The following is a 21,047-nucleotide window of genomic DNA, read 5'->3' on the forward strand; positions in this document are numbered from 1 at the left end:
ATCAGCGAGGGGACACACAACGTCAGTGAGGATGTGGTATGACACATTCCTGGTGTGGCTGCGGGTCTATCAGAGGAGCTTGCGTAGGAACAGACCCGCACAGCTGCTCACAGTGGACCGGCCGCGGAAGATCGGACACGGCACCGGAAACGTTCCCACGAGCTTCCGTCCGTGACGGCAGGTGCAGTTCTCGTTGTCGGCGAGAAGAAAATGTGTCCCTTGGGAGAGTGTCGGGTTTTCTTCGTTCTTCAGTTTAAGGAGGAGTTTGATGCGACATCCTAAGTTCAGGAGACTTGGGAATGTGCTTGGGGCCATACACAGTTGCGTTCTGACTTGCCGTGACCTTTCCCGTCCCTCCGAAGAAGCAAGCACTAACCTTGTGAGCGCTGTTGTCCGGGGGCGTCTGTGTGGACCCTGTCCTGAGGAGGGGGCTGAAGACCAGACCCGCCTGCCGTCCATCGAGTGGCGTTCTGCTTCGTGTTGCGGGTGGAGGCCACACGTGGGTGTCACCTGTGTCACCGCCCATGCTGCGGCCCGTGGTGCAGGCGTGCACCCCCTTTAAGTGCGGCCCATTACCACGGTGCCTTGCGTTAGGAACTCGGGGTCCTGGTAACTGAGGGGCGTGTGCAGACTACAGCGGCTCCGAGCTGCCATCGCTTCCCTCCCGCCTCGGGGCAGGGCGTGCAGTGGGTGCCCCGTGAGTATTTGTTGCGCAGATGACGAGAAAATTGGAATCACCGTTTAATGAAATTTTTAATGAAACTGCGTCTTTCTACCTACCTGTTTATCGAAGTCCTATTCTAAACCGAGCGCCGCGTCCTGGCGACCCCCTGATGAGTAAGGAGTCGACGGTGCCTTCCAACGCCCGAGGAGACGGATTCAAGAACACGGCTGACGCGCTCGGATACGGTCCTCGACAGAGCCCGGGGTGCAGGATGCTTTGGGATGTCAGAAGGGACGGTTTTCTCCGAGCCGCCTCTGGAGCTGGTTGTTAGGAGGAGCGGGATTTCAGGAGCCAGAGGCGGGCGATGTGCGCCAGTTGACTCGTTGGTTCCTTCCACTGGCCTTCGCCTGACGCCCGCCTGGAGCACGGAGGGAGCTTGTGCCTGGGGAGCGCCGAGCGTTTTTGTGACTGGATCCTTCCAGCCTGTGGCGCTCCCTTGGGATTCTGGAGGATGGACGCTGGTCCGTTTGTGGGTCCAGGGCCGCCCACGGGCTCATGAACTCCAAGAGCCTTCCAGGCTATCCCGGGATCGCAGGGGGCCATGGCGCGGCACTCGCTGTGGCTCTCCAGCCAGCGGCACTGCTTTGTCTGGAATGAAGGGCCCAGACCGGGTGGTGTAGTGCCATGTGGGCCCCAGAGACTGAGACGCCGCTTGGCAGATCCTCTTCCTCGTATGGCTTCATGACACACGTGGCTGGATGCAGGACAACAAGGTGTGGAGTCAGGGCAGGAACATAGAATAATCGCTGATCACTCCGTCAACTGTTTCTGGAGAAATGAAGACAGGATGACGGGGACTGGTCATGCGTTGGTCATGCTGGTCTTTCTGGGAGGGAGAATTAACGTGCTGTTCATCCCCCATCATGAGCAGACTCTGGCCACGAAAGGGTTGGATTGGGAATGGTCCGGACGCAGCTTTCCAGATGAGAAGGCCTCTGGGAAGCCGTGTTCTGGGCCCCAGAGTCCAGGAAGGGGTGCCTTCCTGAGCCTCAGGCTGTCATTGGGCCCGTGCTCCTGTTCCCGCTTCCGGAACCTGTCACTCATCTCAGCTCTGTGTCGGACGCGATCCTTGTTTAAGTGCAGGGTTTTAGCAAGCTGTTGCCATACAACTGCAGGCAGCGGGGAGGCCCATGGGCAGCGAGTCCGCGGGTCGGGGGGTCCCAGTGCCCGGCCTCCGTGGGAGCGAGTGTTTGCTTTGTTCCTGCCTTAGTGCTGCACCTGAGCCGTGCGGACCTCTGTCTCCTGGTTTTCTTGTCCGTGGAGGGGATCCAAGTTGTAGCTCTAATTCCTGAAATGATGGGTGTGGAGTATGTGGCCCTCTAAATGCCTTCTCGGTTAAAAAATTTCTTTAACAAATTGAACTGTGCTAATTCTGTGTGTTGGAAGACTGAACTCCAGCCAGAGCTCCGTGGGGCGCTTTCGGGCTTCCGGTCAGGGGGACAGGCAACGGCAGGTTCACTGGCGGGAAGGACTGTCCCGCCCCGCCCACACGCCTCCGGCAATGAGGGTCCATGCGTCGTCGGGGCCAGACCACGAGCTGCTCTCTGCACGTCAAATCCAGAACATGGGTCTCCTTCCCAGCAGCCTACGGACAGCGAGCCGTGCTGCTCCGTGCATAAAACCGTGTCTTTCCACAAGTCATGGCTAGCTGGGCGTCTCCGCTGTCTCCGGAGTTTTCTAGAAGGGCTTCAGATGCCCCCACAGTGCTGCTGTTCCTTCTGGTTCTCTGCATTTGTCACCCGTCGGTTAGTTGCAGACGTCAGGCAGGAGTCGTTGCTCCCTCAACAGCTGTGCGACTTCTCTGCCGTGTGCATGACTGAGCTCTGAGCTCAGCATTTGGGAATTCGGTCTGTTGATCAGCACTGAAGACAGACCGCAGGTGTCACAGCCTAGCAGCCGGGACCGGAGCCGGTGAGGCCACTGCCGTGGGTCCCGCGGGAGCTGCACGCAGGAGGCACTGTCTGCACCCCAACACCCCCCACCCCCTCCCCAGGAGAGTCCCGTGCGGAGCGTGGAGCTGCCTGGCCGCGTCCGTGCCGGAGCTGTGACACTTTCTTGGTGCTGTGCTTTGCTGTCTTTGCCGGCCCGCAGGCTGGCGTCCACGGGCTTGTCCAGGCCCCTCTGGGAGCCCATGGCTGGTTTCAGCCTCCAGACCTTCCGAATTCCTTCGCCAAATTCTGTGTTACTTTCTGGAGTGACTGACCTGTTTTTGGCCTCTTTGTGAGTTGGGGCTCAGGTTGGGGGAGGGCAAGCGCGGTGGTGAGGTGGGTTTACCTGAGGTGCCCGGCGGGGATCCCCACGTTCACACTCACTGTGCTACACCCTGCCCAGGGACCGGGCTGACCAGAAAACACACTGTCCTCTTGCCAGACACAGCCGGACTCGTGCAGGGTCCGTACAGATCAGCCCTAGGCCGCGGCAGCCTCTGGAGCACTCCCAGTTTCCAGGGACGGTGCTGCTGGAGCGGGGACGCAAGTGGGTCTCCTGTCCTCAGGAGCCTTCCCTGGCAGAGACCCATCATCGCCTCCTCTCAGCAGGTCCCCAGGAGAGCAGGAGGTCTGCAGACGCCTGGACAGTGGTGTGGCCGAGTGTGCGTGTGCACAAGCAGATCCTGTGGTCTGTAGAGACCAGGCCCAGCACTTCCCCATAGTTAGTGCTGGAAGAGGGTGGTGGGTGTCAGCCTGGCCGGGTGGACTGTGCTGGGGGACCACATGCTGTTGGCTCCTGGGGCTGTGGGAACTGCATCTGCTGCTCCCGGAGCGGCCACACCCTGTGCCCCAGCAAACCGCTGTGGGAAGAGGGTGCGACTGCCTCGGGGGTGACCTGCCCTCTCCCAGTGAGGGACCGCAGCTCTGAGGAGCAAAGCTGCCCCCTGCTCGCCACCAGCAACTCTGTATGGGGAGTAGAAAGCCAGCCTGACCATCCCCGCTGGACCAGTGTCCCCTCCCATCCCCAGAGCATCTGCCCAGTGTGTCCACTCTTGTTCAAGTCTTTTCAAAGTGTCCAGACCTCCTTTTGCAGTCCGGCTTCAAAGTGGGGGCTCTGGTGGTGGGTGCCAGGGGTCAGGGATAAGGGAGGGAGTCATGTCATTGCTATAGATGAGCTGGCAGAGACCTGGGCATCCTTGATTCTAGAGGGTCCTAGAGGGTGAGGCTGGGCAGGGGGAGGGGCAGGGAGAGGAGGAGGGTCCTGGAGAGGGAAGCTGGGCAGGGGGAGGGGCAGGGAGAGGAGGAGGGTCCTGGAGAGAGAAGTTGGGGCGGGAAGAGGGCTGGGCTGTGGTCAGAAAGTGAACTGTAGACAAGTCACAGATGCCGTGCTTGGGGGATGTGGCTGTGGGTTAGGTTTTAGCCAGAATGGGATGCACAGAGGCGCTGGTTGGCAGCGGAGCAGAAGCCCCAGCTCTGCCCCCGGTACCCCGGAAGGCAGCACCCCACTTGCTGTGGGCACTTTAGAAATACTCACCAGGCCTCGGAAGTCTGTCACGTGGGAGCCCTGGGTGACAGGGAGCCTTCCCCCAGCATCTTGGGGCTTGCCGTGGCCTGTGGACAGGGACAGCACCTCCTAAGAGAGCCAGAGGTGTGCGCAAGGTCAGAGGATGGGAGGGATGCAGCTGCCTCGAGTGAGACCATAGTGACTTGGAAAGCACAGCACTGTTTGGGGCCGGTGCTGCATGGGAGGGACTGGAGAGGATGAGGAACGTCTCCCTGATTGCTTTGGTGACAGCGGTCCCTGGCCTTCACATGAAGCTGTGGCGTGCTTGTGGGGTTCCAGGATGACTGACTTCCCTGCATGGTGTGAGCCTCTGGCTCCCCGAGCCCCCGGCCCCCGTCACAGAGACGGCCTGGCTGCTCCCCCAAGTCTGCTCTCCTGGAAAGCTGCGAAGACCTCAGGGAGACTCCCACGGTCTGTGTCTGCATCCCGGGCTGGTGCGCCGTCCAGAGTCGTGGCCGGAGACGGCATCCGGGAGTGACACGGGGTCTCTGGGAGGTATGGGGTGGGGAGGCTGTGGCAAGTTCTTGGCGTCCAGGTGGCGCACCCGTGTCAACCACAGAGGACTTCCAGATCGGCATGTCCCTCTCTCACGTGGCACTGCCAGCATGCACACACGTTCTGTGGAAACACTCCTGCAGCTTTAGCCTGTCTGCGTGCTAACTGTTTGCCCACTCCTCCCCAAAGCTGGGGTCACACCGGTGGGGAGGTGTGGGGAGCTCCGGAAGCTCTCCTGATTTAAAACACCACTCTCCTCGCCCTTGGGTAAAGCAGGGGGAGCGTGCTACTTCCCAACAAAGGAAAGACCCGGACTCTGGAGGAGAGGCACGTGGGGGTCTGCTTGTTGGAAGACGGCGGTCGTGGCCCACACACAGGAAGCAAGCCGGTGCCTAGTGCTTTGGAAGCGGCAGCTAATGAAACGAGCAGGCCCCGGGTTATGTCACATGCGTCGTGGGGAATGACAGGCAGCTCAGTAACACGCCAGCTGCACGTGCCTTGCATGCCAACCCCCTCTAGCCCCAGGGTGGCCCTGAGGTGGCCAGGAAGGCACACCTGTGCCCAGGTGCCCACAAGTTTCTCCCTGGGTTCTCCTGGAGGGACTCCCGAGTCCCAGTGGTGAGATCCGACAAGGAAAATACAGCCTGGCCCCTGAGACGCGTCCGACCTAGCATTCCGTGGACACGTCCGACCTAGCGTTCCGTGGTCTCTGTCTCTTGAGACACGTGCTTTCACGCGGGGCACGTGGGAGTTCCGTGGGAGGAACATCTGTCTGCAGGGCAGACACCGAGGTCAGAGTCTCAGCGTGCTGGGCTGGAGCCCGCCTCCCTGCTCACGTCGCACTGCAGAGCTGGGCCGCGTCTCCGTGCCTCCTACGGCGCGGCCTGGCTCTCCTCGCACTCCCGTGATAGTGCGGCGGGCTCAGGACTGAACCTGCGAGGCCCCGAGTCGGGTTCGATGCTGGGCTCCCCAGCTCAAGGCAACTCAGACCTCTGTGTGCACAGAAGTTGCCTATTCACGCCCATGAAAAGCAGAAGTGGGATATCGTGTGCTCTCAGACGCAACATTCTTGAGAAGACAAAACAGATGTTGGAGGAGAGACCAGCGATTGCCGGACAGGGCAGGCAGGCCGGGGTCTTCGGGGAGAAGGCTCTGTTCTGTGAGCCACACCTGCCCCTGTTAAAATTCAAGGGCCGTGGGCTCAAGGTGAGAGGGTTGGCAGCTTTCCTGTGTGACAGTTTAAACAACTCAACCAAAGGCTAGATGCGGGCAGATTGACGCAGCCCACGGAGCAGGAGTGACCTCGCCACCGGTGAGCTCACGGATTCTGCGGTTTATAAGGAAAGCACACGTGTGGCCACCGCCGACGCTTCAGGTTATGTGGACGTGCTGGTAAGGAAAAGCCGTGTGATGAGCGGATGGTCACCGGCCAGCTTGCTCCCTCTCTTGTGAAATGTCACCAAAGCACTTGATAGGCAATCGGTCATAGAATTTGTCTAGATTAGTCCTGAAAAATCAGGCCTGGGGGAGGCATAAAGATCCCGGTAAAAATGGCTCAGACGGCGTTTCTGCAGTGAGGACTGCCGTGGTCCGGCGTCCGCGTGTAGAAAGCTCGCGTTGGAAGCACGGCTCCGTTTTGCAGGCAGACGCGTGTCCGCACACAGTCTACACGGGAGGACAGACGGAGCTGCGTACTTGGCTGGGCCATGTGCACGACCAACGTGCAGGGCACCTTGCGCACCCCTGTTGAGAGTTCCGACACGCAACGGGGTGCCCGAAACCGGCCGGGGGGCTTGGTTTCCTCCGGGCCGGCCCCAAGAACCATCCCAGCCATCACGGGCTTCAGCTTTAAGTTTTATTTTCTCTCAATGGGGGTTTGTCCCTTAGAAGAGCGTCTGCTCGTAGCACGCGTACTTGCTTCTCGTCCGGGAGCCATTGCCGACCCCCCCAGCCCGGCCTGGTGCTGAGTTCTGAGGGTGGCGTCCGCTTCAGTCACACTGGCCGCGTGGAAACAGACCCAGGAGACGCTCCTCATCCAACGTGGACAGATCTGCTCCCTGGGCCTGCAGGTCGCTGGCCGGGGCCTGAGGCCATCTGTTTCCGTGAACGCGGAAGGGGAGGTGGCTGTGACTGCGTGTTCCGTAAAGGGTGGGCTCCGCGTGGGACTTGGCATCGGGTCCTGCCTGCGTGTCAGCGTGGGGCCTGTGTCCTCGCCAGGAGAAAGGGGCACGGGGCGTAGTCCTGAGGGGTGAGGAACTATTCCCCCCCACGCAGAGGTGGCCCCGAGGCGGGGACGGGGCTCTTCCCCTGCCTGTCGCTATTCTCCTCTGTGTCCTGTTGTCCCTTGGAGAAAGGGCACTGGGGAGCTCGTGTTGGTGTTGGAGGACCGGTTATTGGAAATTTGGCTTCGGTCAAATGTCATCTCAGCAGTGTTAAAAATACAAGTGACAAAACGTCAGCTGAACCCAAAGTGTGAGAGGCTCTGTGAGGTAGCGCAGCTGCCTCGGTCCCGACGTTCAGGTCCTGGGAGACGGGCGCCCCAGGAGCTGGCCTGGCCTGGAGTGGAGGCAAGTGTGTGCGGGGCTGTGGGTCGGGTCCAGGAGCAGAGGACGAGGTCGGGGAAGCTGGCAACACTGGAACATGGCATGCGGGCTAGCGAACAGCGTCCTGTCCACGTGACTTGGCGGGTTTGACGACGGTGCTGTGGTTCTGTGAGATTCTAACGTCACGGGACGCGGCGTAAAAGGGCGCACACGGGGACGCTCGGAATGTTTTCTGAGTCTGAAGTCCTTCCAAAATGAGAAGTTAGAAAAGGAAAAACCGCAGAATGCTTGGCAAGAGCCCCTTGTTAGGCATTCTCGGTCCCGCGGCGTCTTACCCTCCGGCCTACGAGTGTGGCTTCATTTGGTGCCGTGTGCTGCTTCGTCTGCAGACCAGGTGTACGTGGGGCCAGGCCAGCTCTATCAAGACTTACAGAATCTGCTGCATGACCTGAACGTGGTCGGGCAGATCTCGCAGCTCGTCGGGAGCCTCCGAGGGAACTACCAGGTAACCAGTGGGCCCCGCGGCGCAGAATTCCGCGTCCACATCTGGGTCGCCGTCACGGCGAGGCCAGGCCTCCGGGTTCCCCGCGGAGTGAGAATCAGGCCGGTCTTGAGAACCAGTGCGATGGCAGTGGGTGGGGGGGAACCGTCCTTGGGGGTCACCTCACTCGCAAGTGGACTCAACCTCTGTCCCGTTTTGGAGACGCCCAAGCCCGGGATAGGGGGTCGTGTTAGGAGGGAGCTATGGGAGGTCGGTCTCCCCCAGGCTCCTGCCCCAGCCGCACTCCGTCCTCCCTGGGGTCCTGCCTTGGTGAGACCTTGACCGCGCGTGCCTGTCCCTTCACAGAACCTGAACCAGTCCGTGGCGCACGACTGGACGTCGGGGTTACAGAGGCTCATTCTGAAGAAGGAGGAGGAGATCCGCGCCGCGGACTGTTGCCGCATCCAGCTGCAGCTCCCGGGGAAGCAGGACAAGTCAGTGGCCCCTCGGTGGGCGGCCTCCCGGGCGGGGCTCAGAGAGCGGCTCTGGGGCATCGTCAGGGGTGGGGTGGGCAGGGCTGGTCACGGGATCCGCGTTCTGCGCACCGATGCCTTTCCGCTCCCCCGGCAGGTCGGGGCGGCCCACGTTCTTCACAGCGGTGTTCAACACCTTCACGCCCGCCATCAAAGAGTCTTGGCTCAACAGCTTGCAGATGGCCAAGCTCGCCCTGGGTAAGACGGGGCGACGGCGCTCGGGGGGCACGTGTAGGCGGGGGCCATGGGCGCATCCTGGTGCTGCTTCTCTCCAGCTAGCGGTGTCCGTGCCCAAGAGGACAGCAGCACGAGAAAGACCCTGGCAGTGGAGTCCCCACTCACCCGGCAGAATGTTTGCTTCTGTTTTTGTTTTTTAGTATTTATTTATTTATTTGAGAGAGAGACGATGTGAGCGAGCAGAGGGAGGGGGAGACCGGCAGACCGGCGGAGCAGGGTGCCCAATGCAGGCTCAATCCCAGAACCCCGAAATTACGACCTGAGCCCAAATCCACAGTCGGGTGCTGAACCGACAGAGCCCCCCAGACAGCCTGGAAGAATGTTCTCAAACAGGAAAAATGAACCCTAGCATGAGTGGTTGTTTTTAAAAGATTTTATTGATTGATTGAGAGAGCCAGGGAGGGACAGAGGGAGAGAGGAAGGGAGGAGCCCGATGCGGGGCTGATCTAGGACCTGAGCCGAAATCAGGAGGGGCACGTCACCCACTGAGCCAACAGGTGCCCCGCCCCCCAGCAGCAGTTGTTTTTACGATGTCTACATTACAATTAAGGGATTCTAGGAAAAACAGATTGTAACCACACGGTGACATCCACGACACTGACCCCACGTGCGGATCAGCCCCTCGGGTCTGCGGCCGCTGAGTGGGAGGCCCAGCCCCACAGGTGGGACATCCTTCTTCCCCGCCCCACCGCACAGGGCAGCCCTGAGCGGTCGCTGGAGAGCCTGCCCGCACGGACAGGAGGTCCCCGGTTCCCGCTGCCACGAGGGGCCTTGGTGATTCTGTTTCCGCTGCTTGTCCACAGCCCTGCAGTGTGTTGAGCCGTGAGTCAGATAGGCCTGCGCGTATGTCGTTTATACACGGTGTGTGACCCCGAGCCCACCGTGACACACAGGCCCCGTGTGCTGTTGTCACTAAGTGAAAATAAAATACGGAGGGGACATGGCCCAGCCGCTGCTCGTCCCAGGCCCCAGGGCTGCCCTTCCTGCTGGACGGGAGCCTTCCCACCGCTGCCTGCACCCCTCTGTCTCCCGGGACGATTTCACGGTTTGTCACGTCAGGCTCTTACTGGAGGCTGCGAGCCTGAAACGGCGCACTCTCTGATGAGGGCGAGCTAATCCCGAGAATCCACTCCTTTCATCCTTCAGAGCCGAGATGGACAACTTGCTCTGGAGCAAAGTTTCTCTTCGCTTCCTCGTGCTTTTTTCTTTTTAATTTTTATTGTCACAGAGAGAGACAGCACAAGCAGGGGAGCAGAAGGGGGAAAGGGAAGCAGGGTCCCCACTGAGCAGGGAGCCCGACACGGGGCTCGGTCCCAGGGGCTCGGTCCCAGGACCCCGGGATCATGACCTGAGTCCACCGCAGATGTGTCACCGACAGAGCCGCCAGGCGTGCCTCCCTTGCGTGTTTTATTCCATGGTTTTCTGCATGTCGTGGCAGCTCTCGCTGTGCCCATGGTATTTGAATCTGAACATCTCAGTTGCTTTGAAGACAAAGACGAGCAGCTCTAGCTGCTTTATGGGACGTTCTCAGCCCTTCGCGTCCTCGCAGTCGGGGGCAGCAAACAGGAGACAGGACATGCTTTTCAGAATAAAGCGGTAACCGTCCAGGCCTGCCTTTGGGAGGACAGTGTGCTCCTGCAACAGCGTTGAGCTCTGCGGGCTGGCGTAGGCTGTGACGTCCACGTCCGGGGCCTGCGGGGCCGTGTCGACCCACAGGTGGCTCAGGTCTGCCCTTCCCCGTTTCTCCTTCACACACCCGCAGAGGAGGAGAACCACATGGGGTGGTTCTGTGTGGAAGATGATGGGAATCAGATCAAGAAGGAAAGACACCCTCTCCTCGTGGGACACATGCCAGTGACGGTGGCCAAGCAGCAGGAGTTCAAGGTGATGGACGGGGGGCCTGGAGGAGGGGTCCACTGTGTGTGGAGACAGTGCCTCCTTGTCTGGGCAGAGTCCCTCATGGTCTCCCCAAGTCAACCACTGTCCGCGTTTCTCTGGGGGAATTTGTTTAGGAACTCAGACTGCTAGAGTGTGGAGATGAAAGCCGGCTTTCCTGCCCAGCGGCCGTTGGGAGGTGGCGGCTCTGCGCCATACCTGGGACAGTCCAGGCATTATTAGTTACATGAGGGCACATGTGTCAAGCCTGTCCACTCTGCTGCCATTTGCCTGGCAGTGTTCAGTGTCCACAGTGGGTCACAGCGAGAGGCCTCATGTTTGCCCGGAGTACAGCAGGCTTGGGCTGACGCGGGGTTTATCCGTGTTCCCGGCCGTCTGTCCCAGCATCGCGGAGGGTGCGTTCAGAGGCACGTGGCTGTGTCTTTCTGTGCGGGATAAGCAAAGACATTCTGTTCCTACTTCTCCTTCCTGGACTCTGGCCGACACTCCGCCCCAGAGGTCCCGGGAGGCCAGAGGGCGGAAGGGGCAGTGTGCCCCGTGACGGACATCTGCGGCACCTGCCGGAGTCTGAAGATACGAGAGTGGAGACTGACGTTTGCCTCTGAAAAGCTGATTTCTGAGGCTTACACCCACATCTGTTCTTTTTTCTGTTTTAACCTTTAAAAAGTAATAATGTGCCATTTCTGTGACTAAGTGTCAGAAGTCTGTCATCCACTCAAGATACTGTCGTCTGGATGCCTCCCGGTCCCTTTTTGACGTGTGGGTGTTTGATGTCTCCCCGTTAGATCGAGTGTGCGGCGTACAACCCGGAACCCTGCGCGAACAGCGAGGCTCAGCTCGATTCTCTGGCCGCAGCGCACGGCTTCCTGTGGGTAAGACGCTGCGCGTCGGGCGCGGCTTCCCGAGGAGTCCGTGGCCGTAGCTGGTGTGGGCTTGAGAAGGTCCCAGACCCTGCGGTGGTCGCTCTGTGCTCTGGGCTGTGTTTATAAACACGAAAGTCCCAAACCACCCACGAGGGGACTGAATGCTTTTGGGAAAATGTCCAATTCTCAGGAATTAAAATGTTTCTTTTTCATCTAAAGCTTTGTGGGGTAGCCTCAGCCCAGAAACAACCAATTTAGCTAATATGAGAGTAATTTAAGTATTTCTTCAATTTGGGTGGTTGAATTGCATGGGACCTTCTCCTCCTTCTAAGACAGTGCTGGCTTTTTACACTGGAAACTTTGCAATTAAAATTAATTTGTTCCAAATGAAATACTACATTGGAATTATGCTGCCATCCCAGTGGGCATTTCTGGTTCTTTCCAAAGGAAGATGGTCCTTGTGTGCTGTGTTTTGAGGTCTCCCGGGGTGCCCCCGGACCTGCTCCCTGATGGGTGCCCTACTGTCCTCCACCACTGTGCCCTGCCCTTGGGTGACCTCTCCACCTTCCCACAGCCCCAGCCTCTGTGGTCGGGTCTCCTCCCCGAGCATCGAGAAGGAGCGGCCCGAGTAACTGGGTCATTCCATGCGCCCAGCTGCGAAGGAGGATGGGCTTATTTCCCTGAGGTTTTCGAATTTTAGCAGAGAAGTCCTCCCATCCTGGGACTGTAGTCGGTGCCTCATTCCCTCTCCTGTTACTGTCCCCACCTGCGTCCGCGCCAGCCAGAGCAGGGCTGCATGGGTGGGCACACTTCCCCTGGCAGGACGCATCTCTGTAGCGTGGAAACATTATAGCACGAGTAAGGGGGGTGGGACCCCGAGAGGAAACAGGACCTGGGAGCCCTTGCCCCCAGGCCGGCTTTCCCTACAGGACCCTGAGCGCTCTGTCCTGGCGATGTTTCCCTTAACCAGATCCGACTCTTTCCCACTGAGAAAACGGTTGGACCTCATGTTGGGCACGAAGCCTGTGGGGTGCCTAGGGACCTGGCAGATAGATTCACGGGGGTGCCCATGGCCAGCCAGGGTCTCAGGGCCATGGCACACCGCCTTACTTACTCTGGTGGCCATGTGGGAGGCTACGTGACACGTGCTCTTTTTAAGTCCTTGTTGCCTGGGGTGAGCGCTGTGTGACGTGGGGTCGACTGTCACATGGTTGGAAGCCTTCGTGCTGTGCCGAGCAGGCCTCCGCTGCTGCGCAGCGCTGGGACGTGGCTTCTCCAGGGTAGAAAGAGGAATTAAAAACAAACCCGAACTGTGCTCTCGCTATGAAAATTAAAAGGGAAAGTAACCCCATTCGTTGAAAAGAAGAGGCGGGCTCTGGTAGCAGACTGTCAGCCGCTCTGCAGTCTGGGAGGCGTGTCCGTTCCCGTGGCAACCCGGAATGTCCCCTTGGCACTGGGTGTCCGGGAGGCAGGGGTTGGTGTGCCGTGGATGCCCAGGCGTTCCTCTCTCCTCCCCAACCCCCGACCCAGATCGGAAGCTGCACCAGCCAAATGGGCCAGATCGCCATCATCTCGTTTCAAAACTCCACCCCCAAGGTCATCGAGTGCTTCAACGTGGAGTCTCGAATCCTGTGCATGGTGTTTGTCCCCACGGAGGAGCGGCCTGTGCAGCCCGAGGCCGCGGCCCGGGGGGCGCCGGGTGTGCCCACCGTCTGCCTGGGGACTGAGGAGGGGAGGTGAGCCCGCTGCCAGCACCCCGAGGAGGAGCTCGGGGAGCGGGGACAGAGGGTCACCCGCCCATCTGTTAGGGCTTAGGCCACACGGCAGGAACGGCCAGGTCGCCGCCCGTGGGAGTGACCGCAGGGGACCTTCTAGTTCCACCGGGCGGTTTCCCCCTGCCTGTCTCTTCCTGTTTTCCAAGCAGCTGACTGCTCACATCTGGGGTAGGACAGGGCCGTGGTCTGTGCCGTACGCGGGCGGAGCATTGCCCCCGTTCACAGCACGCCACAGGGGTTTTCCTGCTGTGAAGTCACCTCGGAAGAAGTGGTTTCTTCCACGGTTTCTCCTTCACAGCAGTGGGATGAGATCTCGGTGGCAGCAGCGTTCCCATGGAGGCTGGGGCGGGGCGGGGCTGGGCACCGTGGGAGCTGCCGGTCCCCCGAGCACACGCTCACCGGCTCCCGGTCCCCCTCGCAGCATCTCCGTGTACAAGAGCAGCCAAGGCTCCAAGAAGGTGCGTCTGCAGCATTTCTTCACTCCGGACAAGTCCACGGTCATGAGCCTCGCCTGCACTCCCCAGAGCCTCTACGCTGGCCTGGTCAATGGCGCCGTAGCCGTCTACACCAAGGCAGAAGGTAAGCGTGTCTGCACCGTGTGCCTGTCTACACGTCCACTCTCATAGTGTTTCTGGGGGTTTGCTCTGCACAGAGCTTCACGTCCCTGGGTCACGTCCCCATGTCTGTCACCGTGCGTCCCAAGGCACATGCGGCTTCCTCAACCCCGAGCGGACGGTGTGAAGCACCAGCACCCCAGCTGCCCAGGCGGGAAGTGGTTTCAGACGTGGGTCTCCTGGCTGACGTGTCCCTGTTCCACAAAGTACTGATATTCACATGCGTCCTCCCGATGGGCGGGACCCCGGCCTCCTCGTGGCCCCTGCCATCACACAGGTCATGGGGCTTTGTCTTCTTGGGTGGGGGGAACTGCAGGCCGCCCGTGGGAGTGGCTGGAGCTGGTGTGCACCAGCCCTACAGCCAGGAACCCCGAGACGCATGCACTGGCCATCGCCCCCACCCCCACCCCCACCTCAGGCTCCCTCTTGTCTCAGGCGTGGCCCAGCATTCCGGGGGGTTCGGGGACACCAGAGGGGCACAGCGGGTCTGTAGCCTCCTGGGGCCCCCAGGCCGCAGCTCCTGGGGTGGAGGCCGGAGACGTCCAGCCGCTCTGCGTCCTGCCCAGGCCCACTCCTGCTGCCCGGGAGCTACGATTCCCCAGCGCCTGCTGCTCACCGCACCGTGGCAGCCGGCTTCCCTGCGCCCTCGTTCTGGGGATGACGTGGCCGTGCGGGATTCCCCACCTGCTCCCCGGGCCAGCCCGCGCCCCTCTCTGAGCGTCTCCTCCAGCCTCCGCGGTCGGATGTGGCGACTGGTTGGCCTGGGCGCCGTGGCATTTACTTTGGCTCTGGAGGCTGGAGCCCCGGCTCGGGGCAGCAGGTCGGTCCCCAGGAGTTGCTCTTTGCCACCGAGGGCACTTCCTCAGGGTAGGACGGCGTCCTCCTGGCCGACAGACCGTGAGCTCCTCTTCCAGGGGCGCCAATCCCATGGCAGAGTTCCTGCAGACGCTGTGGCCATCCGTGATTGGTACCCTCCCTTTCCCCAGTCCCGCGGCGGCCCCGGCAGACCCCAAGGATCAGGTGTGTGTGGAAGCCGAGGGCTGAACCCCTGAAGGAATGTGGGTTCCCCGGCTCCCCTTGGGCCCCTGCATTCCTGATGTCTGCCTGCCCGTGGCCCTCCCTGGGACCTCCGGGTGCTGGGCCGCTGTCCGTCACCGTCTCAGGGATAACCTGACTATTGGCTCGGTTCTGGTGACCGTGAGCTCATCACCAGTGGGTGTCGATGGGAGCGAGTCCCACTTCTCCCACCTCGGGTGCTCATGATGCCCAGGGAGCCCCGGGAGGCGCTGGGTCGGAGCCTCTGCAGGGAGGCAATGGGGCCAAGCCTGAGGGGGGCCCGTTGTCCGGGGGAATGGGAGCCCTGCCAGGACACCAGGGCCACTGCAGCCCCCCGGGAGGGGGAGCTGGGAAGGTGGGAAGGAGCTGGGAAGGAGTGGGGGTGGCCGTGGCCCTCCCGTGGGCAGCGGACAGCAGGCGTGCCCCGTGGAGTGAGTGCAGCAGCTGGGACGCACGGCTTCTGTGCAGGCTCGGGGGCGTTTAGGGAGAAGTGCCTGTTGACTCAGGTACGAATGAATAGTCACCGTGGGACACTGTTTCCTTTCCCCGTCGGCTCTGGCGTGGCCGGCTGCGCCCACGGGCTCCCTGCCCTCACGGCCTCACCAGCGCTCGTGACTTGTCTTTCTGCGGCTGGCTGTTCCCACGGGTCCCGTTTCTCTGCTGCACGTCTCTTTGGAAGGAGGGCTCCTCACAGCCGCCTCAGAACACAGCCGTTCTCCGCGGGGGGAGGCTTGCCCGGCTGGAGGCCCTCATGCTTCCACCGCTGCTCAGCCAAGCTCTCTTGCAAGTCTTCAACTTTTTAAGGAGCTTGAAATCTGGAAATCTGTAGGAAATTGCTGGATTTTTAAGTGTCGGCTCAGTATGTCATCGGCATGTCCTGTGGCCGCCGGTTGGGCAGCCCGGCGGAGCTCTCAGGTGGGGGGTGAAGACTCCAGAAAGAGGCTGTCCTCAGGCAGGTGGTCTGTCGGCTAGAGCTGCCTCCTGCTGCCCAGGGCCCGAGGCTGTGCCCTCCCCGACGCCCCAGGGGATCCGGCAGAAGAGCATCTTTCGGACGCACCGCGGCGTGGAAGTGTTTCCTCTGCCGCTGAGTCATAACTTGAACGTGCGTCTCGAAATGCAGAACGTGCCTGGGGGCGTCCTGGAATGTGCGCGCTCGGCTCGGGACGGTCACTCACAAACAGCGTTCGGGTTGGAAGGGTCGGTGGTTCCTGCAGAAGCCAGGAGCAGCCCTCGGTGTGCAGCCGGGACCTTGCTGCCTTCCGTGTTCAGAGGGCTTATTCCGGGAGGATGGGAGGCCGGACTCAGAGCTGTAGTTGTGTTTTTAGGCACGATGGCTTAAGTGATGGTTACTTCAAGAACTGAAGAATCCGTTTTACTGTTTCCCAGGGTAGTTACGCCATCACTTTGAAAACATGCGTCAGCTCTGGCTTTTGATATTTTCTGTTACCGTCCCCGTCGACTCACACTTCATGTCCAGTGGGACAGCCTCCCTCAGTAGGTCTTTGAAAATATTTTCAAACCAAAATATTTCATCCCTGCCTGTGTGTTGGGAATGCAGGGAGTTCCTGAGAAGAGAGGAAAGCCTCCTCAGTTCTGGCTTTTTATTTTTTGAAATTCAGTGACAACGTGGTCGGTCTCGATACATCATGCATGGCGAGGGGAATTTCAGAGGGGAGAGCCGGTGACGGGGACACGTAAACACTGTCCCACGCTGTCTCGGGTGTGGAGCCTTCCTGATGACCGAGTCGTTCTGTGCGTGTCACTGTAGATGACAGGACTCCCTGGACACGGGTGTGCCGGGCACTGTGCCGAGCCTCTGATCGCCTTGTCGCCCCTCACACTCTCACGCAGCCCTGGGGGTGCGTGGCAGAGTTGTCCCCGTGTTGCAGAGAAGGAAGCCAAGACGGGGTTGGGTGGTTCTTACTGGGCGGCCAGGCCGGGGTCCGAACGTTGCTCTGTGCACTGTCCCTCTGGTTGCCTCGTGGCGAGGATGCCCGCTCTGCGAGCCTGGGACACTCAGACCCAGGCGATAGCCTCAGAATTACTGACAGTATTTTGCTTGTTGTTTAAAACTGTCTGTGGGGTGCCGGGCTGGTTTGGTTGGTAGAGCCTGTGACCCGAGACCCAGGCTCATGGGTCCCAGCCCCAGGGTGGGTGTAAGCCTTCCTTAAAAACACCAAAGGACAAGCAAAATATGGTCTGTGATCCTTGCCCCCAGGTCCTGTGCACGGATAGCGGAGTCTGAATGAAACTAACTTTCTCTTTTAAGATGGATCCTGGAATTCCGACCCTCAGGAAGTGATACAATTAGGCGTCCTGCCAGTTCGGAGCCTCGTCATGGCAGAAGACACGCTCTGGGCGGCTTCCGGAGGCCTGGTGTTCACGATCCGCACCGACACGCACACAGTAGAGGTGAGTCGTTTTTGGTGAGTCTGTGGCCCGGGAGGGATGCGTTTCCGTTGAGCTGTGATGCTGGCGGTCAGGGCACCCCCGGCCCATGGCCCGCACCAGGAGGACGTCCCCTAAATGTGTCTGCTTAACCAGGTGATGCAGATACCGCGCAGCTGTGTGTCCGTGGGAGCACGGTGCTTTACTGAGCTGCTAACAGACACAGACACTACTGCAAAAAATGCATTTAGTATGAACGTAATAGAGGGTCTTCGAGGACATGGGGAAAATCGGCCCTGGTCAGGGGCCGTTCCGGTCAGTGCAAGGCTGGCGTTAGTGAAGGGTCAGGAGAGATCCTGCCCCGTGGACGCAGGGGATCGTGCGCAGGCCCCGGGTCTTAATCCTTCTCCACATTCTGGATGGAGGGAATTGTAAAACGTAAACAAAGTCACAAACTTAGATGGAAAGCGGTAGAATGTTCTCATTACTCTGCTGTGGGGGAGGTTTTCCGAGCATGACCCATGCTTAGAAGTTGTCATAGTAAAGAAACAGTGAATATAGTAAAGTTGTAGAACATTTTTTGTTCCCGTTTAGTATGTGTACGTGTTTGTACAAGAAAAAAGTTTTGTAAATGACAAATGGAGAAAATAGTGTCCATCTCTGTGACCAAGAGTTAACGTCCTGAGAAGGAGTTCTTACTAGAGGACAGAGAAGCCGAGGCGTCGGTGCTAGTTCCGCGCCTCCCCTCGCAGTGAGCTCAGATAATAAAGGTATTGCTTTCGGCCAACGAAATGAGTCAGGTCCCGACTGGAAATCCCACCAGCACGTGAACGGCCCTCGAGATAGGAGGCCGCTCGGGGAGGACCCCCGTCGTCCGTGCAAGCGCTGCGGGCACCTTGCCGTGACTGGTGGGAACCTGCACAAGCTCGTCATAAGCCGTAGACATTGTGGACTTCGGAAGACGTCTGTGCACACTCTCCTGGGGAAGGATCGTCGGCGCAGCTGGGTAGCACCTTCAGCCGTTTTGCCAGCGCTCACTGAGACGCGTTTTAAGACATGCGTGAAGCCTGTTCTGGGACACACGTGGCGGCGTGTTCTGGGGTCTCAGAAGATGGGATGTCAGCCTGCAGCCCGGAGCCCCACGTGAGCTGGAGGGCGGGCGGACGGTGGTCAGGGGAGTGGTGGATCCGTGCGGACCAGGGTAGATTGGCTCTGACTGCGTGAGCCCAAGGACGGCGGCAGAGGAAGGGAGACCCTAGGAAAGTCAGCAGGTGCCACACTCAGACCCGCGAGGTCCAGATGCCTCCCGTTGGTCACAGGTGGCTCTTCTGGGTTTCCTTCTGGATGTGCGTCTCCAGCATCCCGCAAGCCCTGCCTCCTGAAGCCTGACAGGTCAGAGCTCTGGCCATGCCAGGCAGTTGGCAGGAAGAGAGGAATTGTGGCTTTGATGCCAAGAATATGGAGGGCAGGACAGAAACAATGTAAATTATTCCCACCCGAGAACCCCCACGAGGCCGGGCTGTCCCAGCAGAGCAGGGATCCCTAAAAGGAAAGTTCTTGGAGCATCTTGGGTGGGAGAAGGCTGTGGGCACGTCCGATGGCCCGGTGGGAGGTGCAGTTGGCACAGATGTGGTGGGAACATCCAGGAGTTGGGACTTCTGTCCCCCGAACCTGGAAGCTCTCAGAGGAGGCCCCTCGGGGTCACCATACTGGAGGGATCCCATGGGAGGCAGCGCGTCTGGCTGGCTTATTCAGGGGCGCACGTGTCCTTTCTGTTGGGACGGCCCCTGCCATGCAGGATGGCGAGCCGCTGAGGGATTTGATGTGTGAAGACGTTTTGACCTTCGTGTTCTCTGAAGGTCAGTTTGCCAGCAGTGTTGGGAGCTGCTGCTGGAGACCACCCACGTGGAGGAGCCAGCGGGGCCAACCCCACAGGGCCCGCGGGCCTGCAGGGAGCACAGCTCTGGGAAGACGAGTGACTGGCCACGAAGTGCAGAAAGCGTAGCGGCAGCCGTCACGGACCCTGGCGACCCCGGCTCTCCCGCACCGTTCAGGGAGCACAGTGGTTACCGTGCGCGACCCCCGCACCCCGACACCCCCGTGGCATTCAGGGAGCATGGCACGGAGGTGCGTGACGTGACCAATTAGACAGAGGATGGAAGACAACAGCAGGAAATGAGTAACTTGAAGGTGGACAGGGCCCACCAGCACTCATGAGAACATTCTAGAAATAGTTCTGGGCCCCACCCCGGGCCTGCTGGCTTCGCTTGAGGGCCAGCAGCCTGTGCTGTGGTGATGTCTGGGGGTCCTGGTGGGCAGGGCTGGCCTGTCCTGGCAGGGGCGAGGGGGCACATGCGGGGGTGCCTGCCGGTCTCTGCAGCCTCTCATGGTCCCCCCCGCCGCCACCGTCCCACTAATCAGCCCCACGGGCAGACATGTGGCTGTGGGGTGTAGTGACCCTCCGCTTCCTCAGGAATTCTGTGCTGGTCCCCAAAGATAGAAATGGAACTTCCTTCCCTGAGAAGTGCACGCAACGGTGAGGCCGCGTCTGTTCCCGTGATGGGCGTGGTCCAGGCCAGCACAGAGAGTGGGGTCCCGCCCCGTCTTGGTCTCTCTGGCCACAGGTGACAAGGGCTCTGCCCCCGACTGCGGCGGAAATGTTCGCCCTCCACTGGGCTTCCGGAGGGCTTCGCAGGGTGCGGGTGGGTGAGGGGTAGAGCACGGCGGCCCCTCTCTGCATGGGGTAGGCACACAGCACGTGTGAACGCGCCTGCTCGGCAGGGTGACAGGCTCTGAGCAGCCCCCGTTCCGTGACACTCAGGAGCAGGCCAGCAATCAGAGAAGCGAGCCCGTCTGCTTTCCCGGCCCTTTGCAGGGTCGCGTGGGATTTGATCGGCTGCGGGGCTTAGGGGCTGCTCTGAAGGTGCCGCGTCTTGACGCCGACTCTGCGAACTTCACCCCTGCTCGCCCTTCCTCCAGACCTGTCAAGGGTGCCACCCGCTACCCGCCCAGGCCTGGCCCATCCCTGCTGTGGCCGAGTTCCCCTCTCATGGGTCCTTGTGGCTCAGGGCTGTCAGGATGGGGTCATGGGGCAGAGCTCGGCCAGACGCTCGGGAAAGACCTGGTCCCACAGGGAAGTAGCAGGTGGCCTTTGGGGACCAGGCCAGGGCTGGGGGCAGACCCAGAGACCCGTGGGCCACCCATGAGCGCTCGGAGCAGTGGGGTCAGGCAGGCCTTCCCAGGGCTCTCCTGAGGCCGGGGTACGGCCTCCACTCCCTGCTCCGTGTTTGGGGAAGGGGGCTACGGGCTGCACACCAGCATCCCCGGGCGCAGGCTGGCCTTCATGATCTCTGACCTTCCAGCTCCTCTGCTCTTCTGCGCTCGCCAACCTGGCAGCGACCTGGGCTCCACCTCCATGGAGGGAAGGCCTTCCGGAAGCTTGTGAGGGTCAGGGTCACTGGGAAATACAGGACTACTGCTTCGGAGCGGAACGAGTGCCGTTTGGTCGCTACCTTGTGTCTCAGGGACAGAGGTGTCTGTGGCCTTGGAGTGGTGGTCCCCTCGCCGTAGGTCCTTGGGGGTCACGTTGGGCCCCTCTGGAGTGCCAGCTGGACGCTCACAGGGCGGCTGTCTCATCTGGCTGTCGAGTTGTGGTATGGGGGCTGGCGGTGGCTGATGGTGACACCGTTGTAAGTCTCTGGCTGTACCCGGAGCCCCAAGCATCGCGTCTCCTTGATTTCCCCAGAACCAGCTGGAGGCCCACCAGGAGGAGGGCATGGTGGTCGCTCACATGGTCATCGCTGGCGTGGGCGTCTGGATCGCCTTCACCTCTGGGTCCACGCTTCGCCTCTTCCACACGGAGACGCTCAAGCACCTGCAGGACGTCAACATAGCCACCCCCGTTCACCACATGCTGCCAGGTAATTGGACTGGCCGGGGGGTCCCAGGGG

At 60.5% G+C, this 21,047-nt stretch overlaps 1 protein-coding gene across 1 annotated transcript in view; it reads left to right on the forward strand.

The window, feature by feature from the left end:
• ARHGEF10 (Rho guanine nucleotide exchange factor 10) overlaps positions 1-21,047 on the forward strand; it is a 76,121-nt gene that overhangs the window by 47,400 nt on the left and 7,674 nt on the right. The window contains 9 exon segments of the mRNA XM_047713479.1: positions 7,644-7,759; positions 8,102-8,229; positions 8,366-8,466; positions 10,268-10,389; positions 11,187-11,273; positions 12,795-13,000; positions 13,461-13,618; positions 16,979-17,121; positions 20,843-21,017. Of these exon segments, the coding sequence (XP_047569435.1) occupies positions 7,644-7,759; positions 8,102-8,229; positions 8,366-8,466; positions 10,268-10,389; positions 11,187-11,273; positions 12,795-13,000; positions 13,461-13,618; positions 16,979-17,121; positions 20,843-21,017 (1,236 nt within the window).

Source organism: Lutra lutra, chromosome 2 (genome assembly GCF_902655055.1).
Source record: "Lutra lutra chromosome 2, mLutLut1.2, whole genome shotgun sequence".
NCBI lineage: Eukaryota > Metazoa > Chordata > Mammalia > Carnivora > Mustelidae > Lutra > Lutra lutra.